The 16,373-nt window shown below is 36.8% G+C and overlaps 1 protein-coding gene across 7 annotated transcripts in view; it reads right to left on the reverse strand.

The window, feature by feature from the left end:
* Positions 1 to 16,373, reverse strand: part of TRDMT1 (tRNA aspartic acid methyltransferase 1) — a 61,633-nt gene that overhangs the window by 13,101 nt on the left and 32,159 nt on the right. For 3 of the 7 annotated variants that reach the window (XM_055296674.2, XM_055296676.2, XM_063610155.1), the window contains exons 3-8: positions 12,570 to 12,646; positions 5,964 to 6,035; positions 5,284 to 5,349; positions 4,115 to 4,184; positions 2,643 to 2,726; positions 930 to 1,273 (exon numbers count right to left, since the gene is read on the reverse strand). In XM_055296674.2, the coding sequence (XP_055152649.1) occupies positions 930 to 1,273; positions 2,643 to 2,726; positions 4,115 to 4,184; positions 5,284 to 5,349; positions 5,964 to 6,035; positions 12,570 to 12,646 (713 nt within the window). The remainder of the gene's footprint in view (positions 1 to 929; positions 1,274 to 2,642; positions 2,727 to 4,114; positions 4,185 to 5,283; positions 5,350 to 5,963; positions 6,036 to 12,569; positions 12,647 to 16,373) is intronic. The other 4 variants (XM_055296675.2, XM_063610157.1, XM_055296677.2 and 1 more) reach the window with 3 other exon arrangements.

The raw sequence follows: 16,373 nt of genomic DNA on the forward strand, positions 1-16,373 counted from the left end.
GCCACCGTGCCCGGCCAAAATTTTTCTTAAAAAGGTCTAATTTTTCCCCTTTCTAGGTTTAAAAAAATTACTGAGAAATGTATTAAATGTTAAAGAAATAACCCAAAGGAAGCCCTCTAAATGTTCATGAATAGGTAACCAGTAAAGCAAATTACAGAATATACCTATACCATGAAAACAGAAAGTCCTTTAAGTACTGATACGCGATGATATTCTATTTATATTGTGCAGTGAAAAAAGGGGCATATATATAGTATCCTGCCATTTACTTATAAAGGGGGATAAAATATACATGGATATTTAAATACACTTTCAGATACAATACCTCTGGAAGATTATACAGTAAACTGATATCACTGGTTGAATGTGGGGAGAAGAACTGAATGGTCAAGAGACAGAAATGGAAGGGAGTCTTAGAATCTTAGTTATCTTTTGAATTGGAAACCATGGGCATATATTATTTATGTAAAAACCTGAAAAAAATTTAAATTTAAAAGTTACCCTAATATTCTCCAGATAACTCAATATTACTTCTTTAGTTTAAAATTTAATTTCTTATTATACATTGATCATAAGAGTGAACACAATTCTTTGAGGTATGATGTGCCACAGAAGTGCTAAAGAATTAGCAAGCAATAGTCTACAGAAACCATGTTTCTACTATGGGTATTTAAGTTCCTATGAAGGTCACCAAACAAATGACATTGTCTTTTATGAGCACTTTTGTGGGTGGTGCACATAATGTTCTGCCAAACGGAATTTTTACTTGTGTTCTATTGGAACATGAAGCAGGCAATTAAGGGAAAATACATCATTCTAGCAAAAACATTTTATAAAATGCTCCCTGTTTTTAGAAGAACTTAAAGAAACAACAGCTTTAAAAAACCTGGTTATTCTGGATACAGGATGAATAGATCTTTAAAACCTACCCTTTGGTAAAGCACACGGACCTTCTACAAGTGGGCTGAACAATATCTAATAGAAGAGCATATCGCAGCAATGACTTTGATGGTAAAAGATACTGGTTCATGTCAGTGTCATCTTCAAGAAAATCTTTTAGCATTTTCACGGAGAGATCACTATCTTGTTGATTTTTCCTGTGAATTTCTTCTGCAGTTTCAAGCTTAAAAAGAATGGCATCTTTTCCAGAACACTGCATGCTGCTATCAAAGCTAATATTTGGTTCAATGTTCTTTTCTTGAATTTTCTTTTCTACATCCATCGCATATTTTTGTGGATGTACAGATTCAATTTTGGGGAACTCCATCAGTACCTGGCATTACATAAAAATACACAAATTGTGAAAAGTTTCATTAAAAATAAGAGAAATTAATAATGTCCAGTCAACATTATGAAAAAAACCTCATTTAGTCTTTACGGGGTTGCCATTAAAAGATAGAAATTGTGGTTTACTCGTATTTGTAAAAGTTATTACAAGTTATTAATCATACAGCTATATTGTCATCTCGTTACAGATGATTTATTTCATGGATTAGTGTTTACGGTATTTATTAATAAAAACATTCAATAAACTAACAGAAAGTATATACTGAATATAGATAAATCATATTTGTAGCCTATTTGGAAAAGAAGTTTAGAAAGCAAGACTAACATTTCCAGAAAACATGTTTCGAATCAAGTTTTGCCATACTCCTTCATTAAAAATGAAAAACCGAAACATAGCTATGGTCTAAAGGAAAAATAGCAATTAAAAAAAGAAAAGCGATTTTCACTGTGAAGGATTATTTCTACTCATGAGTCCCATGGGAAAAACTTGTTTCTGCAAAACATATAACCAGGTATAAAGTCCTATTTTGTAAAAGGAAAACCATTCCAGGAATTTTTAATAATGAAGTCTTTGAAGTCAATCTATGAAGTTAATATTAACGTAATATAATGTATAAGGTATATTAACTTTACATTGGAATTGGCTACTATGGAAAGGGAGCAATATTAGGATTATATTATAAAGGGATTGAGTTGACACTACCAATCCCTTATTAGTAGACGTGACTTTTGTGTCCTTACCTATGACAGTTAAGGAGAGTTTCGCTGAAATTTTGAAATTCAGTTATCCATCCCCATTTTTTGACCTAAGCACGTAAAACTGCTGACATAATTAGAGATTCTATCTGTAGCAATTAAGGATTTTATTCTAGCTTGTACTAATCATTACTATATTTTAATCAATTAAGCTAAATAGCACTGGCTTTAAAGAAAATGCAACCCATGTGTTAAAATATTTGTAAGCCACTTTTAAGAAAAAATAATAAATTTTATCAAAAGTAACCAATAGCTTCTATGGGAAGGATAAAATGATAAATGCAAAATAGTCTACAGGCAAAAGGGAAACTATGGGGGAAGGAGGAAGATAACAATACTAATGATAAGATTTTTAACTCATTTGTTTTCTAATGAGGAAAAGAAAAATTGTTTCGTTTTGTTTTTGTTTTGTTTTAAAACAATAAAAGTGGCAAGAGGAAAACGGTCTTGAAGATGGACCTAGGGCATGGTCTATACTTCAGATTCTATAGGACACAGAGACACCTACACAAAGTAGTTCTTGAAAATAAATTAGCAGACTAATATATATTTATAATAAATAGGCCATAATACTCATAACAAAATTCCAATAATAATACCTGACCAGGGGCTTGAAAAGGTAATGGCTCTGACTGAAGCTTTGCAATAAGAAAATATCGTAGCCTTGAATTTGGAATGCCAAGCTGTAAGCAAAGCAAAGCAGTTAGTTACTCTAGAAAATCAGAGACAGCAATACTAACTTTAGCACCAAGTTAAACAACAACAACAAAAAACTCATACGAGCCTACATTTAGCTTCTACCAGAGCAAAATTTGCTATGGATTTGTAGAAGACTCCACTGTAGTATATTCTAAACTATTAAGTTGCTACTTTGTACTATTATTTGAATGAGTTAAAGATTGATGCTGACAAATATATCTACAAGTCACTTCCATTTTATATTTCCCAGCTAAGACGTAGTATAGATATTTTTACATTCATTATTGATAATATAGTAATAATTTAAAAATTCAAATATAGTTATTCTTGGCTATTTATTACCTCATTCTGTTAAAAAAGGATGATTCGCTGTGTTTTACAAGCTAAAAGGCAATAAATATGAAATACATTTAAAGAGATCAAATATGTTGCCAATTTCCACAGCTTGTATCTTGAATTTTTGTAATGGGTTGTCTATTAATTTCTGGGCAAAGAACAATATAATATGGCTAAAGATTACAAGAAACTAACAAGAACAATAACAAAAAGCTGACAGCAACTCTTGCAAAATTCAAATCTGTCAAATAACTTGTCTTATCATGATCAATTACTTAAATTTCTTATCCATGAAATGGAAGCAGTGTTTTCAACTTAATGTTATGTCCCCAAAGCAGTAATTAGAAAGTTACTACATGTTTATTTTGTTTTCTATTTTGGATTATTTTGAAACATTAACATTATTAATTATTAACATTAATTTTTTTTTTTTTTTTTTTTTTTTTTTGAGACAGAGTCTCGCTCTGTCGCCCAGGCTGGAGTGCAGTGGCGCGATCTCGGCTCACTGCAAGCTCCGCCTCCCAGGTTCACGCCATTCTCCTGCCTCAGCCTCCCGAGTAGCTGGGACTACAGGCGCCCGCCACTGCGCCCGGCTAATTTTCTGTATTTTTAGTAGAGACGGGGTTTCACCGTGGTCTCGATCTCCTGACCTCGTGATCCGCCCGCCTCGGCCTCCCAAAGTGCTGGGATTACAGGCTTGAGCCACCGCGCCCGGCCCAATTATTAACATTATTAACACCGAGTTTGGAAATACCAAACTTGACATATTTTCAAAATATGCTATCCTTTGCTCTCTAAAAGAGAAATATAGTCTCTCTTTCAAGCTATATAATTTTTTTCATAAAATAAGTCTGAATGAGTTTATATGCATGCACTAAATTCTGTGGGAAGGAAGACCCATAATCTAAACTATTGTCAGAGTTTACATATAATATTATCCAACATAAAGCCATTCTGCTTATCGAATCAAATTCTCTTTGGGAAAAAAAGCCTTTAAATTATAATTTATATAAGCATTTATAACTGTGGTACCTACAGAGGTTGGAGATAATAGAAACTCTTGGTACTGAAAGCCACAATTTTCTATTGTTTGTATCAAGAGGTCTCTAAAAAGAAAAAAAAAAAAAAAAGCTTTAATTCTTTACTTGGAAAGGGGGTTCTTATTTAAAGAACGTACACAAAAACTGGGGTTTTTTTGTTTGTTTTCTTGTTTTTTCGTTTTTTTTTTGAGACAGAGTCTCACTCTGTCGCCCAGGCTGGAATGCAATAGTGCAATCTCAGCTCACTGCATCCTCTGCCTCCCGGGTTCAAGCAATTCTCTGCCTCAGTCTCCTGAGTAGCTGGGATTCCAGGCACACACCACCACGCCCAGCTAATTTTTTTGTATTTTTAGTAGAGGCGGGGTTTCACCATCTTGGCCAGGCTGGTCTTGAACTCCTGACCTCATGATCCACCCGCCTCGGCCTCCCAAAGTGCTGGATTACAGGCATGAGCCACCACGTCCGGCCCACAAAACCTCATTTTAAGTGAAAACTGTAACTTCACTTGTTTAGAAAGATAATGACCCTATGTTTTTACTGAGTTCAGCACCTGAGAAATAATACTGAATCAAAAGATACAGATAATTGTTTACTACAAATAAAAAAAGCTGCCAGATAAATTATCCAAACTGATGAAACTTAGAATTGCTAATCTAGTGATGATCAATCTGCCATGGGAACTAGAACTTTATCTTCAAGGTGGCCAGTCAGATAGGAGCACTGTTACAGACAGCAGCTGACTCAAGAACTCGGGTGGATGCTTTCTCTCCAGCTGAGCCACCATCTGAAAGAACCCCGACACAGGGATTCCTCCTGCATCCAACTGTAGGGCAGAAAATACTTGTCAACAGGACCAATTCTTACTGAAAACATTTCTACTTCCACAGAAATAAGCACCAATATAAATGACTAAAATTGAGAAATGCCATTCTTACCAACCACTTACTCTAGAAAAATTCAAAAATATCAAAATAGAAGAGAATCGGTTGAACAAAACTTTGTAATACTTTACATTATTAGTCAAAATTAATATTGATGAATAAAACATTTAATATATAAAATGTCAGAATGTATGCACTGGTTTTTAAGATTTTTATTTCACAACAGTTCCTACTATAAGATATACCAAGTCTAAGATGTATGCAAGACAAATACATTTTTTTACCTTGTAGAAGATACTTCAAAACCTTTAACATTCTCCAAAAGAATATACTTTGGTAATTTTTGTAATCTAAAAAAAAACAAACAAATGGAATTCTAAATATCTCATTACTAAGAAGAAAAAGTAAAGAAAATCATTACTTGTGGGAAATATAAGGTAAGTAATTTTCTGAACTCTTTTTAAAATGGAATTTTATAAGGCTGGAGACAACTTATATTCTATTCATTTTTCCCTTAAACACAGCCTACTTGATAAAGTTAACATCTGAAATGTTGATTTCCATTGGAGTTTATGTCAAACATGGGTTCACACAGAGCCTCTGTGGTGACAACTGAAAGGGCTGCTACTCACACAGAAGGGTGGCTTTAAGGGTTTGCACATATTTCCAGGCCATGGGTAACAGCATTCACTAACATTAGCACCATCTGCATCAACACTATGAGCAGAGGCAGTAGAATCTAGCTAGTAGGCTGTGATTCCCTGTCACTCACTGTGGCGGCAAGCATGGAATTGTGAAACATTTGCAGTTACTCTATTAGTCATGGTAGAAGATAAATGACATACCCAATATCTCAAGGGAGCACGTATAAATGGCTATCCTCTACAAAATGACAAACATCACATTCTTCCAGACCTGGAGTTTCAAATTAAAGGTAAGCTTGTACAGGAACATAAGTTTTTACCTTGGGAGAATATCTAGAATATATAAGAAGCTATTCGTCCTTGAATCAGTCATATCACCCTGCTGGCCAATCCTAAAGGGGTAAAAAAAACACACACACAGGAAGTTTATCAAGAATCTGATAAAAAGATGTCAAATCATTTTTTAAGTCAAAACAGAGAATAAAAATAAGTTGGTCCCTACAAAAAATAGGGTCATCTTTCTTGTTACAGAGAAGGAAATACATTTATTCATTTAAAAAGAAAAAAGGGGTCCAGGTGCAGAGGCTCACGCCTGTAATCCCAGCACTTTGGGAGGTTAGGCAGGTGGATCACTTGAGGCCAGGAGTTCAGGACCAGCCTGGCTGACATGGTGAAACCCCATCTCTACTAAAAATACAAAAATTAGGCCAAGCGTGATGGCTCACATATGTAATCCCAGCACTTCGGAAGGCTGAGGTGGGCAGAACACTTGAGCCCGGGAGTTCCAGACCAGCCTGGCCAAAATGGCAAAACTCCATCTCTATTAAAAATGCAAAAATTAGCTGGGCGTGGTGGGGCACACCTGTAATCCCACCTACTCAGGAGGCTGAGGCACAAGAATCACTTGAACCTGGAAGGCAGAGGTTTAACAGAAAAAAATCCTTACATATATAATAAGTACACTTAAAATTTATCTTTATAAAACAATATGACAAATGACTTACATTAATCAAAAAAGAACAAGAAGTCAATGCAGAATAAAACCAACTGCTCTCTTACAATCACTTTGTTTAGGAAAACACACACAAATGTGCTGGTTGACTACACTTTTTGCTCTCCCCTTGGTGATATAACCAGAGTTGAGATGAATGAGCTGCTGAATGGAGCAGCAACCTGAAGCTAATGGCACTGGTGGCCAATCTAAGCCAATCAAAGCAGTAGATAAAACTAACACAATTTTGTCCAAAGTAAATAGGAGAGACTTAAGCTGAAATCTAGATTCTATAAGCAGGAGGAGCAACTTGGTTAGAGTAACTAGGGTCAAAACAAGTCATGTAAACAGGCAGTATTTGGGCTAGCAAATAGATCCTACAAGTAAGATTCACAACATGACCAAAGATAAAGCAGAAATGAAGACTTGAATTGAGCCTGAGCAGCAGGAGCAGAGGACCAGCGTTCAAAAACGTGTGTAGAGGGAAATTTACAGCACTAAATGCCTACAAGAGAAAGCAAGAAAGATCCAAAACTGACACCCTAACATCACAATTAAAAGAACTAGAGAAGCAAGGGCAAACACGTTCAAAAGCTAGCAGAAGGCAAGAAATAACTAAGATCAGAGCAGAACTGAAGGAAATAGAGACACAAAAAACCCTTCAAAAAATCAATGAATCCAGGAGCTGGTTTTTTGAAAAGATCAACAAAATTGATAGACCACTAGCAAGACCAATAAAGAAGAAAAGAGAGAAGGATCAAATACACACAATAAAAAATGATAAAGGGGATATCATCACCGATTCCACAGAAATACAAACCACCATCAGAGAATACTATAAACACCTCTACGCAAATAAACTAGAAAATCTAGAAGAAATGGATAAATTCCTCAACACATACACCCGCCCAAGACTAAACCAGGAAGAAGTTGAATCTCTGAATAGACCACTAACAGGCTTTGAAATTGAGGCAATAATTAATAGCTTACCAACCAAACAAGAGGGCAGGATCAGATGGATTCACAGCCAAATTCTACCAGAGGTACAAAGAGGAGCTGGTACCATTCCTTCTGAAACTATTCCAATCAATAGAAAAAGAGGGAATCCTCCCTAACTCATTTTATGAGGCCAGCATCATCCTGATACCAAAGCCTGGCAGAGACACAACCAAAAAAGAGAATTTTAGACCAATATCCCTGATGAACAATGATGCAAAAATCCTCAATAAAATACTGGCAAACCGAATCCAACAGCACATCAAAAAGCTTATTCACCATGATCAAGTGGGCTTCATCCACGGGATGCAACGCTGGTTCAACAAACGCAAATCAATAAATGTAATCCAGCATATAAACAGAACCAAAGACAAAAACCACGTGATTATCTCAATAGATGCCGAAAAGGCCTTTGACAAAATTCAACAACCTTCACGCTAAAAACTCTCAATAAATTAGGTATTGATGGGACGTATCTCAAAATAATAAGAGCTATCTATGACAAACCCACAGCCAATATCATACTGAATGGGCAAAAACTGGAAGCATTCCCTTTGAAAACTGGCACAAGACAGGGATGCCCTCTCTCACCACTCCTATTCAACATAGTGTTGGAAGTTCTGGCCAGGGCAATCAGGCAGGAGAAGGAAATACAGAGTATTCAATTAGGAAAAGAGGAAGTCAAATTGTCCCTGTCTGCAGATGACATGATTGTATATCTAGAAAACTCCATTGTCTCAGCCCAAAATCTCCTTAACCTGATAAGCAACTTCAGCAAAGTCTCAGAATACAAAATCAATGTACAAAAACCACAAGCATTCTTATACACCAATAACAGACAAACAGAGAGCCAAATCATGACTGAACTCCCATTCACAATTGCTTCAAAGAGAGTAAAATACCTAGGAATCCAACTGACAAGGGACATGAAGGACCTCTTGAAGGAGATCTACAAACCACCGCTCCATGAAATAAAAGAGGATACAAACAAATGGAAGAACATTCCATGCTCATGGGTAGGAAGAATCAATATCATGAAAATGCCCATACCACCCAAGGTAATTTATAGATTCAATGCCATCTCCATCAAGCTACCAATGACTTTCTTCACAGAATTGGAAAAAACCACTTTAAAGTTCATATGGAACCAAAAAAGAGCCCGCATCGCCAAGTCAATCCTAACCCAAAAGAACAAAGCTGGAGGCATCACGCTACCTGACTTCAAACTATACTACAAGGCTACACTAACCAAAACAGCATGGTACTGGTACCAAAACAGAGATATAGACCAACGGAACAGAACAGAGCCCTCAGAAATAATGCCGCATATCTACAACTATCTGATCTTTGACAAACCTGACAAAAACAAGAAATGAGGAAAGGATTCCCTAGTTAATAAATGGTGCTGGGAAAACTGGCTAGCCATATGTAGAAAGCTGAAACTGGATCCCTTCCTTACACCTTAGACAAAAATTAATTCAAGATGGATTAAAGACTTAAATGTTAGACCTAAAACCATAAAAACCCTAGAAGAAAACCTAGGCATTACCATTCAGGACACAGGAACGGGCAAGGACTTCATGTCTAAAACACCAAAAGCAATGGCAACAAAAGCCAAAATTGATGAATGGGATCTAATTAAACTAAAGGCTTCTGCACAGCAAAAGAAACCACCATCAGAGTGCACAGGCAACCTACAGAATGGGAGAAAATGTTTGCAATCTACTCATCTGACAAAGGGCTAATATCCAGAATCTACAATGAACTCAAACAAATTTACAAGAAAAAAACAAACAACCCCATCAACAAGTGGGCGAAGGACACGAACAGACACTTCTCAAAAGAAGACATTTATGCAGCCAAAAGACACATGAAAAAATGCTCATCAATACTGGCCATCAGAGAGATGCAAATCAAAACAACAATGAGATACCATCTCACACCAGTTAGAATGGCCATCATTAAAAAGTCAGGAAACAAGTGCTGGAGAGGATGTGGAGAAATAGGAACACTTTTACACTGTTGGTGGGACTGTAAACTAGTTCAATCATTGTGGAAGTCAGTGTGGCGATTCCTCAGGGATCTAGAACTAGAAATACCATTTGACCCAGCCATCCCATTACTGGGTATATACCCAAAGGATTATAAATCATGCTGCTATAAAGACACATGCACACGTATGTTTATTGTGGCACTATTCACAATAGCAAAGACTTGGAACCAACCCAAATGTCCAACAATGATAGACTGGATTAAGAAAATGTGGCACATATACACCATGGAATACTATGCAGCCATAAAAAAGGATGAGTTCATGTCCTTTGTAGGGACATGGATGAAGCTGGAAACCATCATTCTCAGCAAACTATCGCAAGGACAAAAAAAACAAACACCGCATGTTCTCACTCATAGGTGGGAATTGAACAATGAGAACACATGGACACAGGAAGGGGAACATCACACACTGGGGCCTGTTGTGGGGTGGGGGAAAGTGGGGAGGGATAGCATTAGGAGATACACCTAATGTAAATGACGAGTTAATGGCTGCAGCACACCAACATGGCACATGTATACATATGTAACAAACCTGCACGTTGTGCACATGTAAAATATAATTTTAAAAAAAAGCATGCTATTTATCTTCAGAGTCTTAAATAAGTTACTTGGCATCATTGGTCAGTTTCCTCACATCTGATGGCAGAATCAAAACCATCAGTGGATCTGAGGTTCAGCTATGGGATTAGACTGGATGTGAACAGACTTCTCAGCAATCTGCCGTTCTTATTCGTCCTTTCCTGTCAGACTTTCACATGAGGACTACAGAATCAGTTACTCCTGCCATCAGCAGCTGGAGCTGTGCTAAGACAAGCGGGAGGTGGGAGTAGGACAGCTACGGGGCCCTCTGCAGTATTACCTGAGGCTTCACAGAGCTGGAGCTGCATTCCACTGTGTATATCCTGCTCACTGTACTCCACAGGCCACACTCTTGCATGTGCCTAGAGCCACCCTGAGATGGAATGGCCTCTGCCTCCTCTGATAAACTCCTAATCTACTTCCGGACACAGTTCAGACATCACCTCTGAAAGAATTCCCTTCTCTTGGCATGCAGCAAGCCCTTTTCTCCTCTGTACTCCTGTGACACTTTCAGTATTCTTTTATTATATAGCTTACAAGATAATTTAAGATAACATTATAAGATAATTATTTGTCAGCTATTCCCATTAGACTATGAGTTCCCAAGGGACAGGAACTACAGCATCAAAAATAATGCCTGGCTTGTAGGTGAACAACAAATCCTTGGGAAATTCACTTCCTAGAGAATTGTTTAAAGAAATCCAAACCCAGATGGAAATTTGGCATTAGAATATTCATTCACTGAATTAGACTGGCTATTACATATGATATTCTACTTAAAATCATGGAATATATAAAATGATTGACAAATCTTGGCTCTGATATTCTTTAATTGTATATCCTTGAGAAAGTTAACCTTTCTGTGCCCCAGTTTCTCATCTGTAAAATCATTATAACAGCAATGGCTACCCCATAAGCTTGTTAAATTGAATGACATCCTCTGCGTAAGACACAGACACTTAGAGCTCTGATTACTACTGCTATTATCATTTAAAATAATTCAAAATACTCTTATTAAAAATATCTAAATGAAAACGAATTAGTCAAGATTTGGTCAAAGATATAATTTCCTGAAACATATAGCCAAATATATATATACGTACATACATATAATTTTTTAAATGAAGAGATTGTAATGATGCTGTGAAAAGTCAGAATTATTCAATGTACATATGAATTTTAAGAAATGTAAAGTTCACAAGTGCATGCTTAACTAGCTTTTAAATTGTATAATTAAGCAATTTAGGACTTGAATATTTATTGTGGAAATTCACTTTGCTTAATCAGTATTAGAAAGATATTCTTGAATGCTCATTAGTTTAAATGAATTAAGGTACTTTGGGCTGGAAATAAACATTGTGTCCTAGGTAAGTATAAAAGAGGTATCCTACAGTCTTGCATATCTACTTTTGACCAAATTAATTTGCTTATCTGGTAGCAACTGCTATTTCCTTTGTGATTAATGCTTAATTATAAATATGAATGGAGGCTGGGCCTGGTGGCTCCGCCTGTAATCCCAGCACACTGGGAGGTCAAGGTGGGAGGATAGCTTGAGCCCAGGGCTTTTAGGCCAGCCATGCAACATAGTGAGACATCATCTCTACAAAAAATTTAAAAATTAGCTGGGCATGGCAGTATATACCTTTAGTCCCAGCTACTCAGGAGGCTGAGGCAGAAGGATTGCTTGAACCTGGGAGATTGAGGCTGCAGGGAGCTGTGATCATGCCACTGCACTGCAGCCTGAGTGACAGAGCAAGACCCTGTCCCAATAATTATTATTATGTAAAAATAAATAAATACATATATAAGTAGATAAAAGGATTTATGAAAAAAATTCCAAATTATGAAATGCAGGTAATAAACTTCAGAGTGTCCATGTTTGACACTACAGTATGATTTGATTTAGTAAGTCCTTCAAAAGCACTTTCTCAACACTTGATATGGTTTGGCTGTGTCCCCATGCAAATCTCATCTTGAATTTCCACGTGTTGTGGGACGAACCCGGTGGGAGGTAACTGAATCATGGGGGCAGGTCTCTGCTGTGCTGTTCTTGTGACAGTGAATAAGTCTCATGCGATCTGATGGTTCTATAAAGGGCAGTTTCCCTGCACAACCTCTCTCTCTTTACCTGCTGCCCGTGACTTGTTCCTCCTTGCCTTCCACCATGATTGTGAGGCTTCCCTAGCCACATGGAACTGTAAGTCTAGTAAACCTCTTTCTTCTGTAAATTGCCCACTCTCAGGTATGTCTTTATCAGCAGCATGAAAATGGACCAATACAACACTGAAATATTTATGACACATACCTTGTGAATGGCTGGCAGGGAGGGCTCATTAAAATCATATCGAAAGATAATCTGTCAAACTCTTCGAGTGTAATGCCCTGAGGAATGAACATTTGGGGGAAAAAAGAACATAAAAACATGGATAGAATGGGGAAGAAGGAAAATAGTAACTATAACTAAATATATCAGAAACACACAGTTTATAATACAATGCTTGTCAAATCAACTTTGGTTAACTAACTTCTCAAAGCAATCCTGTGAAGGAAGTGGGGCAGTAAACTGAAGCTACAAGAAATTAAGTGACTTCCCCCAAGGTCCCAGCACCAGCCAGAGCTGGAACAGTTGTTTCCTGGATCCTAAGCACATCTGGCCTGTATCACGTCTCAAGTGTAACACTGCTGTTTTCAAGTGTAACACTGCTGCAGTAAAACATGGAGAACGTTATTTTATAATTGACAATTTTCATGGGGATGGGGTCTAGGAAATTTTTAAATACCTACCTGTCAATAATGTTCTTTATTTAGCAAATGTGATATGCAGACCAGTCACCATCCCTTTCATATACATCTGTTAATATATTATCAAATGGAAAAGGGCCTCATTCTCAGATATCCGCAATTATTTTGTTTTGCAGTTGTGTGCAATGAACTTCAAATGACTGTTGACAAGATGAATCAAAAGAATTCCTAATGGGCTAAGTAGCTGAAAGCTGTGCTATGTTGCTCCGTTTCTATATCTCAGAAGACAAACACAGGGAAGCACAGGTCAGGGGTTTGCCAACTCACATTAAGCACTCTCAGTGCACATCTTTAGCTAGAAACTTAAAGAAATGAGCCCAGAATCAAAACCTTCCTAATTATAGCCCACTTCTAAGAAGTTCAAGCACATGAATAAAGCAGGAAAAGCTTTACTCTGAATTCTGTAAAGAATGAGTTAACGTGGGAACATGTCAGTTGTCTCCATTGTATTAACAGTTTGAATGTGCATGTCTATCAGTTTTTGATCATAGGATTTTAAATAATTAAAGATACATCTGTGAAAATGAAATCAAAATCAGATATTGAAAATTTCCTAAAGCACTTCTCGACTCCCCAGTGCTAAGGAAAGCAATCTGAAAATCCTACACTGAGCAGTCTGCCAGAACACATGGGGCAGGGTATGAGCACGTTGCATTCAAGTTCAACAGCCTGTACATACAGGGTCAGTATGATAAGCAACTGGACGTGGAATGATAACAGCTAAATTCCTAAAACTAAAGTAAAAATAAAACAACAATCTCTCATAGCAATTATTCCAGGGGCATCCTATGTCTAGAATTGAAAGGAAGTAAACAGAGTCAATGTCTCTAATACAGCTAGCCACTAAAAAAATTACAGCTTTAACAGATTCTTGAAAATAGTGATTTTTTAAATATTGTAGGCCAACTGATAAGGCAGTTAGGCAAAAATTCATCACTGAATTGAACAATTCACAACTTATTTAACCTGGCATTCTAGGTCAATGAAAGTGTATTTGGATTAAATAAAGTAGTCATGGAAATACACAGGTTATTTTTAATGACTAAATATTTTAAAGCCAATGGAAATTGATTTTTTACATTATAGGACTATACAAGTTAAGGAAAATACTTTTGCTTTCAGATAATGTTAGATCGAGTCAGTGTGCTAACACTGTTCATCCTGTATTGACTGGCAGGTGTATTGGTCCCTCTGCCTGCCTTATTGCTTATTTTCTCAGAAAGTTTTCTGGCTATTCTTAAACTTAATTTTCATTTGAACTTTAGGAAGAACTTGGCAGATTAGAAAACAACAACTTTGACTATTTTATTGAAGTTATAGTGAAAGACAGCCAATATTTTTACAATATTCAGCCATCCTATCCAAGACCACAGTATGCTTTCATCATTTTTCAAGTCTCTTTAACTCCCATGAGAGTTATACAGATTTCTTGTTACATAGATTCTTGTGTTGTTACTAAAAATAGGAACTTTCTCCTATTATGTTTTCTAGTAGGTTTTTGTTAGTATATAGTATGCTATAGGTTAGCATATTTTTGTAGCCAGCCTCCTTATTAAAGCACTAATTGTTCCTCATATACTATTTTTGCTTAACTTGTTGGTGTTTCCTGGTATACTCAATCACATTTTTAAATCTTTATTTCTATTTATATGCTATTTCTCTGTGTAAGTACATTAGCTAACAGATCCACAACAATATCAAGTAATAGTGCTAATGGTGGACATCCTTGTCTTTTTATTATTTTAATGAGAATACTTTTAAAGTTTCACCATTTGGTATGTTACCAGATTTAGAGGTGTGTGTGTGTGTGTGTGTGTGTGTGTGTGGAGTCAAGGTCTCAGGCAACCAGGCCAGCAGTCATGCTCTTGCAACATTTGCATTCTTAGTGACAGAGCCTTCATTCCGAGGTCTCCTTATCTGAGGCCTTGAGCAGAACTTCTCTGCCTAGGCCTCCTTGTGTGGGGAGGTGTGGGAAACCCTGAAGACACTGATGACACCTGAAGAGTGTGCCACTCTGACTCAGTCCCTAGCACTTTTCCACTGCTAGCCCTCCCTGCTTTCCCTTCCTTTAAGGCCAAGGATTCCCTCAACAGTGAGAGGGCCCTCACGTCTACACTGATCCATGGGTAAATGGAACCGGGGAGAGTGGCATTGTCACTGCTTTTAGATTCTTGCCAGTAACACCACCGTAAGTGAGTGAAGCCTTAACTCTTGTTTTTGGCCTGTTGCCTTAATCAGCTACTTTAATGCTCTTGAAAGCTGAGCTTTCTCTTTCCCAGCTCTGCTGAGACCCTGACAATAACACTGAATAATGTCAAAAAATTGATAGTTTCATTTATCTGCAAAGACATATTTTCTGTGTCTCACTGACTCTTCCCACTCCAGTTACATTATTATTTCTACACTGCAAAGCTTCACAACATTTTCACCTATTTTCTACCATAGTTTTCCTCCTAACATGGCAGCTTCATTCCTGGGTTTTCTACTTTGATTCATCTCTTGCTCAGCTAGATTAAGTGATGGAGTCATCTGTTCCAGAAGGGCTCATGGACGTTATATTGTAAATTTCATTCTAGAAAAATTTGTATCAATTTTTATTAAGAGTTTTTGTTCCACTGGAGTCATTCTCTTCTTCAAAGGCATTAATGATATTTATCATGGATCACTCTGTCTTCAGTAGCTATCATTTACTCTACAATATGTAACTGGAGAAAGTGAAGAAAGAGAACAGAGATTATTTTTGAAGCAATATTGGTCAAAACCCCCGATGAAAATTATAAATAAGAAAAGCACCGCAAGGTCCAAGCACTACAAATAAAGAAAAACATAGAGAGCACATCAAAATAAAACTTTTCAAAACACTTGATAAAGATAAAATCTTAAATGTAGACAGAGAAAGACACAATATATTAAGAGGAATGAAAACAGAAATTATTACAGACCTTAAGTCAGAAATTAAGTAACCCAGATAACACTGGAAAATATTAAAAGAAAACAAACAGATTTTTACAAAAATATCTTTCAAAATGAATGCAATCAAAGATTCAGTGGGCCAGGCACAGTGGCTCATGCCTGTAATCCCAGCACTTTGAGAGGCTGATGTGGGAGGATCAGTTGAGCCCAAGAGTTTGAGACCAGCCTGGGCAACGTAGTGAGACCCTGTCTCTCCAAAAAAGAAAAAAAAAAAGAATAAAAATTATATTTCACAGTGAAGACAAAATAAAACACTTTTTTACTCAAAAGCACCAAGGTAATTTGTCCCTTTCCACATATAACCAACAAGAGACACTAAAAAAGGTTTTTCAGG

This window comes from Symphalangus syndactylus, chromosome 10, assembly GCF_028878055.3.
Source record: "Symphalangus syndactylus isolate Jambi chromosome 10, NHGRI_mSymSyn1-v2.1_pri, whole genome shotgun sequence".
NCBI lineage: Eukaryota > Metazoa > Chordata > Mammalia > Primates > Hylobatidae > Symphalangus > Symphalangus syndactylus.